The sequence below is a fragment of the Anneissia japonica genome, unplaced genomic scaffold (assembly GCF_011630105.1).
Source record: "Anneissia japonica isolate Jap-2015-1 unplaced genomic scaffold, ASM1163010v1 scaffold287952_len401801_cov160, whole genome shotgun sequence".
Taxonomy (NCBI): Eukaryota; Metazoa; Echinodermata; class Crinoidea; order Comatulida; family Comatulidae; genus Anneissia; species Anneissia japonica.
In genome coordinates, this window is record NW_022744320.1 from 112,002 (window position 1) to 123,817 (window position 11,816).

At 34.1% G+C, this 11,816-nt stretch overlaps 1 protein-coding gene across 2 annotated transcripts; it reads right to left on the reverse strand.

Moving 5' to 3' along the window:
• Nucleotides 1-4,024: 4,024 nt before the first annotated feature.
• Nucleotides 4,025-11,816, reverse strand: LOC117119609 (transmembrane protein 116-like). 2 transcript variants are annotated; one of them, XM_033264441.1, is made up of 10 exons: nt 11,217-11,813; nt 10,598-10,641; nt 9,245-9,308; nt 8,192-8,296; nt 7,798-7,943; nt 6,808-6,847; nt 6,019-6,105; nt 5,533-5,677; nt 5,079-5,152; nt 4,025-4,338 (listed from the first exon to the last, which is right to left on the reverse strand). In XM_033264441.1, the coding sequence occupies exons 1-10, from the start codon at nt 11,277-11,279 to the stop codon at nt 4,177-4,179; spliced, it is 930 nt and encodes a 309-aa protein (XP_033120332.1). In that variant the 5' UTR covers nt 11,280-11,813; the 3' UTR covers nt 4,025-4,176. The 2 variants fall into 2 exon arrangements, with proteins under 2 accessions (XP_033120332.1, XP_033120333.1); XM_033264442.1 differs by lacking the exon at nt 8,192-8,296 and having other exon boundaries at nt 11,217-11,816.

An 11,816-nucleotide genomic window follows, 5' to 3' on the forward strand; every position in this document is an offset into this window, starting at 1 on the left:
ATCTTGATTACGCAACGTGTATCGCGGTAACTATACAGCCATTTTGTTTTGTCGAGTATTTACTAGTTGTGCGCTTAATAAATCTTATTATTATTATTATTATTATTTTCTATTCGACTGGTCGTTATCGTTGAGTAGTATTTTACCGTTGCGCATGTGGGCTTGTTTTAACGAAGAACGACCGGTCGGTTTTCACTTTAGCAAGAGGGCGCCGTACACTTCGTTATTAGAGAATTTTGAACGCGGAAATCGAGGAGAACGCTATCTTGTGTTTATAAGGTCTTTGGATAATTAAAGTTAGATAGGTATTACGCATTAAGCATTATAAGCTGTGCCGTATAACACATATTTCTATTCCGCTAGGGAGTGTTTTTTTCTTTAAACAGTTTTAAACAGTATTTAAGCACTGTGTTGGTGTAGGCCTACGTGAACGTTAGATACTGTTCCCCGTGTCACGGGAGTTAAAGGTCTGTGCAGTAGATAACACATATTTACGAGAGTTTTTTTTTCTTTTAACAGTTTTTAAAAGTATTTAATGAACTATGTTGGTGTACATAAATTAGAAAAGTATTACGCGACCATATTAGCTATTTCCCACGTCACGTGAGTATGGTTAAAGGTACTGTGCAGTAGATAACACATATTTTTGCTAGAGAGTGTTATTTTTTTTTAACAGTTTTAAATTCAGGTTCGGTAGAAAACGTTTTTTTTTGATATTGTAGAACTGATTGTTCTAAAAGTTGTTTGACGAAAAACTGGGGAGCGGTAAATAATGAAATGCCGATTTTTGACTAATTAAATACTGGGGGAAAGGGGCGTAACTGCCCATTTTTACACCCCCCCCCCCCAGCTTTTAAATATTCACAAATCTGTATCTCATTCACCGTTCCCCATTTTTTCATCAAACAGCTTTTTCTGTCTTAGAAAAATCAGTTCTACAACGTATCAATTTTTCCCCCTCCGGAGTCTGACTTTAAATAATATTTAATGCGCTATGTTGGTGTCCGTTAAAGTTAAATGAGCATTATGCGACCATATTGGCTATTTTCCGTGTCATGGGAGCGTAGTCAAAGGTACTGTGCAATACTAGATAACGCATATTTCTGCCAGAGAATTTTCTTTTAATAGCTTCAGATTGTGTTTAGTGCAGTAATTAAAAGGGGATGCTAATTATTAGCCACTAGTTATGACGATTAAGTGATGTTGTTAACAGTATTTTCATTAAATCAATTAAAAATTAAAATTACAAAGGTATCATGTGACAATTATCAACAATTCCCGTAGCGCACATGTGTTTTTTTTTTAAATACTTATTTAATGCAATACGTTTAAAGGTACAATGAAATATAAGCATTTACTTCAAGCTAATCATCTCTTCACAAAGGTTAAGTATTTCGAATAGTGCCTTTTTTATACACTGTCATTCTTAGGACCTTCTAAACATGAAAAAATACTCTTCACCCCATATGTCAAAGTTCATAGGTCAAAGGTTCAAAAGGACTAATGGCAAACGATTGAACCGAATTCAATCAAATTTGATTATTAAGAACCAGTGACACCTCCTACACCCCTGTCTGGCATCAGTGGTTACATAAGGATCATCAGGGTCAAATTTTCAAAATAGCCCCGAATTTACCAGGAATGATCCTTAGGACCTTCTAAACATGAAAAACTACTCTTCAACTATAGGTAAAAAATCACAAGGGTCACTATAGTGAAAATTATCAAATATTGCTAGTGACTAACGATTGGACCAATTGCATTAGACAGACTCCTACTAAACATGAGGTGCTCACAGGTTGCAAACTACTGGACCGATTTAATTAAAACTTGGTCAGTAGGACCGGTGCCACCTTCCATTTATGTGTTGTGGGGCATTATGGTCAAAAACCAAAAATCGTATAAAAGACTACTTGTCTCACAAATAACGTAGCACAGTCTTGTCTTTGCACATATACATTGGCATAAGGCAGAGTCTATAGGGTGTTCAGGGATAAGGGGTCAAAGTTCATTAAGGGGTAATTTTTATCTTTTTCTGGCAACATTTCAAAACGCTACTAGTGCCAAACGGTTGTGCCTATTTCAACCAAACCTGGTCAGTATAACCAGTACACCTCTCATACATAGGGTGTTCACTGCTTAGGATCAAAGGTCGCATAGGGGTCATTAGGGTAAAAAAAAACTATTAAAAAAGTGAATAAGAGGTTTCTTCTGTCACAAATAACATAGCACAGACGTATCCTGGTCACATATGTATTGGCATAAGGTATGGTCTTTATGGTGTTCAGCGATTTACGGTCAAATGTCATTAAAGGGTTATTTTTTGTTCTCTCTAGTAACACTTTTAAAATGCTACTAATACCAAACCATTGGACGAAATTCAATTAAATTTCGTCCTTAAGAAACGGTGACACCTCCTACACTCCAGTCTGGGATCAGGGGTCACATAGGGGTCTTTGGGGTTAAATTTTCAAAATAGCCCAATTAAGCTTAAATTTACCAGGAATGATCTTAAACCCGAAAATATACTCTTTACCCCATATGTCAAAGTTCATAGGTCAAATATTCAAAATGTTACTAATGGCAAACGATTGAACCGAATTTAATCAAATTTGATCATTAAGAACCAGTAACACCTCCTATACCCCTGTCTGGCATCAGTGGTTACATAGGGTCAAATTTTCAAAATAGCTCAATTGAGCTCGAATTTACCAGGAATGATCCTTAGGACCTTCTAAACATGAAAAACTACTCTTCACCTATAGGTCACAAGGGTCACTATAATGAAAATTATCAAATATTGCTAGTGACTAACGATTGAACCAATTGCATTAGACAGACTCCTTCCAAACATGGGGTGTTCACAGGTTGAGGATAAAGGTCACAGTGGTTATGGGTGACTGGGTTCATGTTCTATTGGACATAGTATCTCTAGTTATTGTTTATTTTCGGTAAATATTTCAGCCACTCCAAATTTCTTTCCTATTCTTCTTTCTTCCTATGCTTCTTCCATATTTTCGTTAAATTTAATTTATTTTACTAAATACATATTTAAGCATAATATATATATATATATATATATATATATATATATACACCTATATATATTCATTTCGATACATAATTACATATTTTAACTGGATTCTAGAAGTAGGCCTGTGTATACATTGTGTCTGTATATAGTATATTTCAATATTTGTCAATCTGAGGTCCAAGGTATGTACTGATCCTGACCCTTGAATGTCAATATTGGATAGGCTTATCTTCATAGTACTTCTACGAATAGATACTTAGAATCAAGTTTTCCTTACCCAGTGCCGCTCATATATTTTATTCATTGGGGAAATCTTTAACCTAAATTACGAGTATATTATAGATAGATAGATTTTTAAATTTATATAGCGCCGGTTAAACCGAAGTTATCACTAGCGCTTTACAAGGAATGCAAAATAAAGAGCAAAACACCTGTCTCTTATACACATCTAGATGTGTATAAGAGACAGCCTACACCCCTGTCTGGCATCAGCAATGGAAAAAAGAAAAGATTTGAGGTGGGATTTAAAAAGGTTAAAGTCAGAAATTGATCTAGTGGCAGGCGGGAGCGAGTTTCAAAGTTTCGGAGCAAGAAAAGGAAATGAGCGTTGGCCGGTTCTGACATGTTTGAAACGGGGAAGAACAAGATATGGAGCAGCAGATTGACGGGTAGTGCTGGTGGAGTGAGTAAGGGTGACATTATAGACAAGGTAGTCAGGGGCAAAACTGTGAATGCATTTGTGGACGAGAAGAATAATTTTATAGGATGATCTGTATTGAATGGGTAACCAGTGAGGATAAGGATAGGAGTGATGTGAGAACGGACTTTGGTGCCAGTAACCATAGGCCCACGAGCAATAGAATTGAATAGTTTCTGAATGGGTCGGATGTGTGAGGCAGGTAGGGCATGGTGTAGGGAATTACAAAAGTCCAGTCTGGAAAGGAAATGACAGCAGAGAAAGGAAAGGACGGATAGAATTAAAACGGAAGGTACATTTGTTTAACATTTATTCATCCATTCTATTTACTTATAATATTTTCATATATTATATACATAGAAATTAATTTTGCTCTTAAAGATAAAAACTACACTTAGTTTATTACACAGCATTTTCCCGATGATTACTGAGGCGAACAATGTTGTCATGTAACGTCGCAGTTGCTGTCCTGAAGGGTCCCGTATGACGAATATTTTACAATAAATTCTTTTTGTCTTTTCACAACTCTAAGTGCATTCGTAAAATTGGTGCGATTCCATCCGTAAATTACACAGTTCATGAAACCATGGAGGGTGGCTGTAAGAGACTAAAATAATAATAACAATGCGATACAAATCATCTTTTTTTATTTATTTCTTCGACTTTACACAGGCAAAAATATCAATGAAATAAAATATTGCCGGTGACGGAAAAAGGCCAACAGGTGAACAAATCACACCTCTGATAGCGGCCGATCAACATAATATGAACATGAGTGTGATAAATTATAAAACGTTATTTGTATAATATACAGTCTTTTATCAATCATGAAATTCCATTCCATGATTGGGTATACAAATTGGTAAATTAAGGTTAGTTATAATGAAAAATGAGATCTCATCATGACCATATAGGCACATTATCACTATTATATAACAGATTTTTTTTTCTATTTTTTTTTTTTTTTTTGTTAAAGAAAATGTTATAGTATGGAGTTAGTTCAATTATTATTATTCCATCCATGTACCTTCTGTTTTAAGTTTGTACAACAAAAAAAGGTGCTCCAAGTATCAAAATGCACGTCATCGTGTCGGGATTCAATATTTCAACATTAATTATGTCATCATCAGGAATGAATAATGATGACATAGGGTAATTAATGTCGAAATATTAAATCCCGACACGATGGCATTACGATACTTGGAGTATGTATTATAAAAAAAAAAAAAGATACAGTTATCAGTCACTATTCTTTTGCTAACCACTAGAGTGCGCCCTCAGTCGTCACCGCTATGCAATAAAAAAAATAATAAAAAGTAATATTATACTGATTACTAAAAAGTATACCTGTAATATAACCAACCAATAGATATCTTGTACATCTACTCGGTTGCTAAATGACGTCAGACCCAGAGCAAGTGCTATTGGGTACAAGAATAAATAGTGAATAATCATATTAGTTAAAAGTATATACATGACGAGCATTTTTTCTATTTGCAGTAAAAACATAATGTGCAGATCTCCGGTGGAATACGCTACACATGAAATGTTAAAAAATACAATTCAACAATTTTGGTTTCCTATGCTTCTTTGAAATACTTTGCTCATTGGGTTACTTAAAGATGTATTATACCTTGCTAATGTCAAAAATCATTTAAAAAATAATAATTTTCAAATAAACTTGCTCATATTGCAATACAATACAAATTATTAACTTGTGCATAAAAATTATTTAATTTAAAAAATGTGTACCCTGATTTTTAAACCAAAAAATTATGCGAACCTACAACTAATGTATTACCTGGTATCCAGCAGAATGCAAACGCAGATGAGTACATCAAACCTTTGTTTCGAACTTCTCTGACGGCTTCATGATGCTTTTTTGTTAATACGCCACCACTTATCTGAACTCTTCGAAATAGCCTAAATGTCTTTACATAGATAACCTGCAATTAAAACATTCTGTCTCAGCATTAGTGACATCATTAACACTTGATATGTCATCATCAGATTTACAATTTTACGTCATGATAATACTTTCCTTAAAATCAAAATTAAATAGCATTATTATAATTTTAAAGATTACTACATTACAGTAAATAAAAAAATACAAGATACGTTGCCTGAAATTAAACAAATAAATAGTTAAGTAATAAGTAAAATAAATCAAATACGATACTTCTTTAGTACAAATAACAGTGGTATGCTTAAGTATATGCTTGTTTTTTAGCTAATTATTTTTGGAGTTAGCTTATTTAATAGATCAAACACTGAAAACGAAACTGACCAATATTGTAGCCATGGCTAAGATTAAAGGAACTATGAACAAACTCTTTGCAACAATTCGACCTTCATCTCCCAGACGACTTTGGTTCTGAAAGAGGGTAAATATACTGTTATCCTTATCGTTAATCTTTCGATTATTATTATGGTGCTATATTATTACTTTTAACCTCAAAACATAAATATGGTATCAATAAAGCCGGGCACTTACTGCGTCGCACTAACAACCCAACGCCTGCGTATCGAGACTCGTATTTTGAGCAATATAAATACAAACCTTAGGCCTAGTTCAGACTAGGTGGATAAACCCGGCTCAACTCACCAGGTTTATCCACCTGCCAGTCTGAACTAGGTGGCTAATCTCAAGCCGGGCTGTGTTCCTATAGTAACTAAGCCTGGCGCGCCACCGTGTTTAACTTTTCTAAGCCGGGCTTTAATCGTTGCGTGGGGGTCTTGCATTGACGAAACGAAAATCAGCATTCAATTACGTACGCTGTGAGCGAGCGAATGTTTCGCGAGCAATGTTTTGAAACACGTTTCCTGGTTACGGTTCATTATTATGCAAATTCTCGCCTGGCTAAACCCGCTAGTCTAAACGCCAAGCAACGTTGAGCCGGGCTTAACTCAAGCCTGGTTTATCTCCAAGTCTAAACCGCTTCCTGTACTGTGAGCGCTACACCACGCAACGACTTCTACTGATTGTTGGTGGCAGTCTGAACGGATTATAATTACAAGGTTTTAATTTGAATTCGATATCATATTGAAAAAATTAAAATAAATAAACAAAACTTACTAAACACACGTCGTTTTGCTGATGAAACATCAGTAGGCATCTAGAGAACAAGCACAATAACTCTATAATATTCAACTTTCGTTTATTTATATTTTTTATTAATGAGAACATATGTTTGTTTTTCAGCACACAATGAATAGGAGATTCTAAATACTTAATTATAAGAAAATATAGGACGAAAATCAACAATGATATAAAATAACTTCTACCAAAATATAAAAAGGTGCCTATATTTTCCAATTCAGTTATTTAAGAGGAACATTGTTCATGCTGCTACTAAAAAAAACCCCATCAAGATTGCAATACCATTAATCTATCCATTCTTACAACCCCGCCTCAACCCAACACCATTTTTGATATTTTTCCTAAAGTTTCACACAAAAACGTGTGGTAGTGGGACAACAGGAGTATGTGCATCAAGGGAGTATTCTTGGCTTTATTCTGATTGGTCAGTTGTTTGACAGACAGACGCAAAGGTGTACTGTGTTGTTTATTATTATTATTAATATTATTATTATTATTATTATTATTATTAATATTATTATTATTATTATTATTATTATTATTATTATTATTATTATTATTATTATTATTATTATTATTATTTAGACTAAACTTTTACTTAAGTTTAATCTAAATAATTTAGATTAGTCCGGGAGCCTAATTACAGGCCTTGGCCTCCTTGGTTCCCGGCACTTGTTTGTAGGCCCTCTGCTGTAGTATTTAAGTAAACAATTCGTGAAAGTGAATTATTAAGTATCATTATTATTATTATTATTATTATTATTATTATTATTATTATTATTATTATTATTATTATTATTGTTATTGTTATTGTTAATAATTGAGTTACTTTTGTAAACTAAATTTATCTCTCTGGTTAGGGGTATCCAATGGATACCCGGTATGATCAAATACCAATCGCTGGTTCTAGCTACTGATGGGAAGGTACTCCCAAGCACAGGATGTGATATTTAAAAAAATTCTTACTCATAGTTGACACAGGGGTCAGCAATATCTGCGTTGTGTCCCTCTTCTTGTATAACAACCATCAATGCAACAGATACAGCAACTGGGACGATCCACGAAAGCACATAACAAAATATTTTCATGTTGAAAGATGGGCAACATGGCGTCTGAGTATAAATAGCCACAAATTATTTGAAAATCGGTAAATTTCGTTATAACTACACAGAAGGTACAATATGTTTTGTAATGTTGTAGGCAATTTGTTTTTGAGACAATAATCTGCACAGTTGTTTCAAAATCGACTTTAAAATAAAGCAATTTTTCGTAAATTTTGAAAAAAAAGTCGCCGTTGAGGGCGCTCTTCTGAATTAATTATAACTTGAAAATACAATAATAAGTATTTCAATCTACTCACGGAAAAAACAGATAAACGCCTGTTTGACTGCAGTTTATCTTTGACGCGCATGTAAACTTCAAATGCATACATAACAGATAAAGAAAACGAGCTTATATAGAAACCCTAAAGAAAATGAAGACAAATTTAACAGATTAGATTACATGGTCTTAAGCCTATTTTTGACCCGTAGCCATATATGTTCATTTAAATAGTTCTTAAATGGGAGATACTGCCAGCTGATGAATGGTGACTATACGTCACTGAACTAGAAAATATAAATATGGACGCCAAAAGGTCTGCCAAACAAAGATTGAACAGAGGATATACCTTGAAGTAAAGCACACAAAGACACAAATGTATTATCGTGAATTGTCACTATTTGTCATTATTTAAAGTCGATTAAAAAAATCACAAAATGAGGTAATAACGTATTTTTCTTTCTTGTTTGTTGATTCAATGGTTTGAGAAATATTTAATTCATTTCCTCCAAAAAAAGTGTATATATATATATATATATATATATATATATGTATGTATATATATATTATATATATATTAAAATATAAAACATTCAGATTAAATTACAATTAGAAGAAAAAACAATAGCAGATTATTATAGTTTTTTGTTTGTTGGTTTTTTTAAATGATAAATAATAGACTGTAATTACACAAGACAGTGAACAATTACGATTGTTTATATCGTAATTGTTCACATTGTATAAACATTCAGATTAAATTTTATAATATTAGGAAGAAAAAAACAATAGCATTTAAATGTGTTTTCATAAAATTGACAATTTTTTTGTCATTGTTTCAACATTTTTATAATTTAATACAAATGTAATTACACAAGACAGTGGACTATTACGATTGTTGTTATAAGCAATCATAGCAAATATAACGTACTCTAGTTCCGCAAAATTTTGAAGGCAAGTGTTTATGCAGTAGGGAAGTAGTTTTAAATGCACATACTCGTATGAAGGCCAATCAGACATACACAAAACACTGATTGACCTTGAACACGGGTATACACAGCTGAAATTACAATTGGTTCATTGACTTCTTACTTACGTCCTTAGCCCGAACTTTCCTCTTTCCAAGTGCAACAAGAACAACGGATCCTGCACCAAAAATACTAAAAATGTATTGTATCAAATATACATTTATTTTATTTTATTTTTTTATCTTAAACATTTTCTTACTTGCACAATTATTAATTATTTTGTAAAGCACAATGGGGAAAGTTTGCATAGCACAGGGCCCACTGGACAAGTTTTCGCTTTTATTGAAGGATTCAATTTTTATTTTCAATTATAATTTAGTACAGAAATCTAGGCTTGCCTAGGCCTACGTGGATTCCCGCGCAGTGGGGCCGCACAGTCCTTAATGCATTACTAGCCTACGTGTATAGCGAGATTTTTTCGATTGCCTGCAACGTTTAAATAAAATCACAAATTCTCCTTTTTTTGGAATATTACGGAGCCCCTAAAGGGACATGGTTAAAGAAAATATTAAACTATTTCGAGGGAACGAACTAATATTTTGAGGAAACGAAATAATATTTCGAGGAAACGAAATAATATTTCGAGGAAACGAAAGAATATTTCGCGAGAACGAAATAATTTTTTGAAATATTATTTAGTTCCCTCGAAATATTATTTCGTTCGAACGAAATATTATTTCGATCCCTCGAAATATTATTTAGTTCCCTCGAAATATTATTTCGTTCCCTTGAAATATTATTTTGTTCCCTCGAAATAGTTTAATATTTTTCCTAACCATGTCCCTCCGTAGAATTTAAGGAAATTAATACGCCGGTGTAAGTCATGTGAAGCGATCCACCGAATCACACGCGCGTATAGCAGAAAAATCCCGTATATTCCGAGTGGGCCACTGTCAGCCATGCAGTATCTATAGATCATTTTTGCGAAATTTCAAATAAAAGTTTCCGATAACCTGACAACTACCTGTGGGGACTTCCAGAGGCCTACGCACTTTGCAATACGTAGTTACCAGTGTGCGCGAGGCGCTCTATTTGCAGCTACCTGCTGGCTTTGCTAGGCCACTGGAAGTTCCCCCAGTGTGTTGCGAGATGATAGCGGCCGGCGCTGTTTCAAAATAAAACCGATAAAATGGTCTATTAGTCTGTAATGGACTTTCCGGAAGGAGTGCAAAATGGAAATATCAAAACTGTCCAAATAGAACAGGTCCAGATATTTGGGATTGTCTGACAAGCACATTGTCCGACTACAAACGCACGTCATTGCGCAAGTTTTAACACTGTCGTTTTGTTTGGACGCTAGGAGTTTGAGCATAGGTTAGCGGAAAAGGTCACTTCACTGCTTAAAATAACAAAATGGTAACCTCGTAATTATTCAAACTTTTCCATTAAGCGTTTTAATTAACAATAAGAAAATATATTACCTTAGAAGACTAGTTGATATGTCAATGTAACTGATTACGTCAAGCTGGAAGAAAGAATATTGTTACTGTTATTGTTATTTTTATTATAAAACGAAGACCAGTGGTAGTGCCGACGAAGAGCAGGGAGGATATTGCCCACCCACGTCAGAGAGGACTGGCCGCCCCCCCCCCCCCCCCTTCACTCTCATCTGTCGGATCAACAATAAAAAGTAATAATAATTTACCTATCCAAATAACGTTATTTTAAATGCCAATCCCATAAGATAGTATAATACATACTCCAAGTATTGATAAGGTACCATACATACTTCATATCTATAATTGTATTAGAGACGATCTGTATAATTATTCTATTCGTTTATGAATTTAATTTTCGTCAAATATGATACATAGAATAACAAATCATTGTAAACTAGAAATGGCAAATTGCATCTTGATTTGTGGAATTATTGTTTTTAAGAAAAGAAATGCACCTAGTTGGTCGTCCAACATTGCTAATGATGAACGTAGGAACAGTCTCTGACGGTTTCGGCTAAGCTCTTGTAGTCTCGAGCGTGAACAAGTATTGTAGGGTTATGCAATGTTGAGTTGTATTACTTAAATGGAAGTCTCTACTAACCTGTTTTGGGCGAAAAATATTTGGATTTTCTGGAGAAGACTCGTCATTGTGAAAAACTTGCATGCTTGTCACTGCGTCATTAATTCAAATGTCAAATCTCAAGGGGTTAATTCAGTGCTAACAGTAAATCTGCAACATTATGTTTCCATATTCATAACTTTTGCTTAAACAGTACCCCAGTTTGTGTATGTGACGCGTGTTGACAAGACTTAGACCTGACCTTGTGCAGACTCATTTATTTTTAAATGGGATCGACCATATATATGTGATTCCAGGGAAAATTATACCTTTGCAAGTATTTATTAGTAAGTCGACAAAACAACACTATGGCAAAGAACGGTGATAGTACCTGCACGATTGTCTTATAAAGAAGATAATATCGTGGGGATTGTAAAATAGTAAAGAATGATCGGTAGAAATGTTTACCCCAAATGGAAATAGCCGATCCGTTATTTATTAACAGATAGGGTATAGAAACGTTGTTTGACGGTCCAAAAGTTCAATTTACAGCTATCGATTCGCTCGAGTATTGTTGTAGTCACTGGGTGTTCCAGTCCTGTTGCGACCTGGCTCATTACCATGACTCGGCCATTTGCTACC

Coding starts and splice junctions, on each gene's coding strand:
- LOC117119609 (XM_033264441.1), bottom strand. CDS start 11,279: ATGCAAGTTTTTCACAATGACGAGTCTTCTCCAGAAAATCCAAATATT. Junction 6,106..6,807: donor AGCAAAACGACGTGTGTTTA/GTAAGTTTTGTT, acceptor ACCCTCTTTCAG/AACCAAAGTCGTCTGGGAGA. Junction 4,339..5,078: donor ATTGGTTGGTTATATTACAG/GTATACTTTTTA, acceptor TTATTATTTTAG/TCTCTTACAGCCACCCTCCA.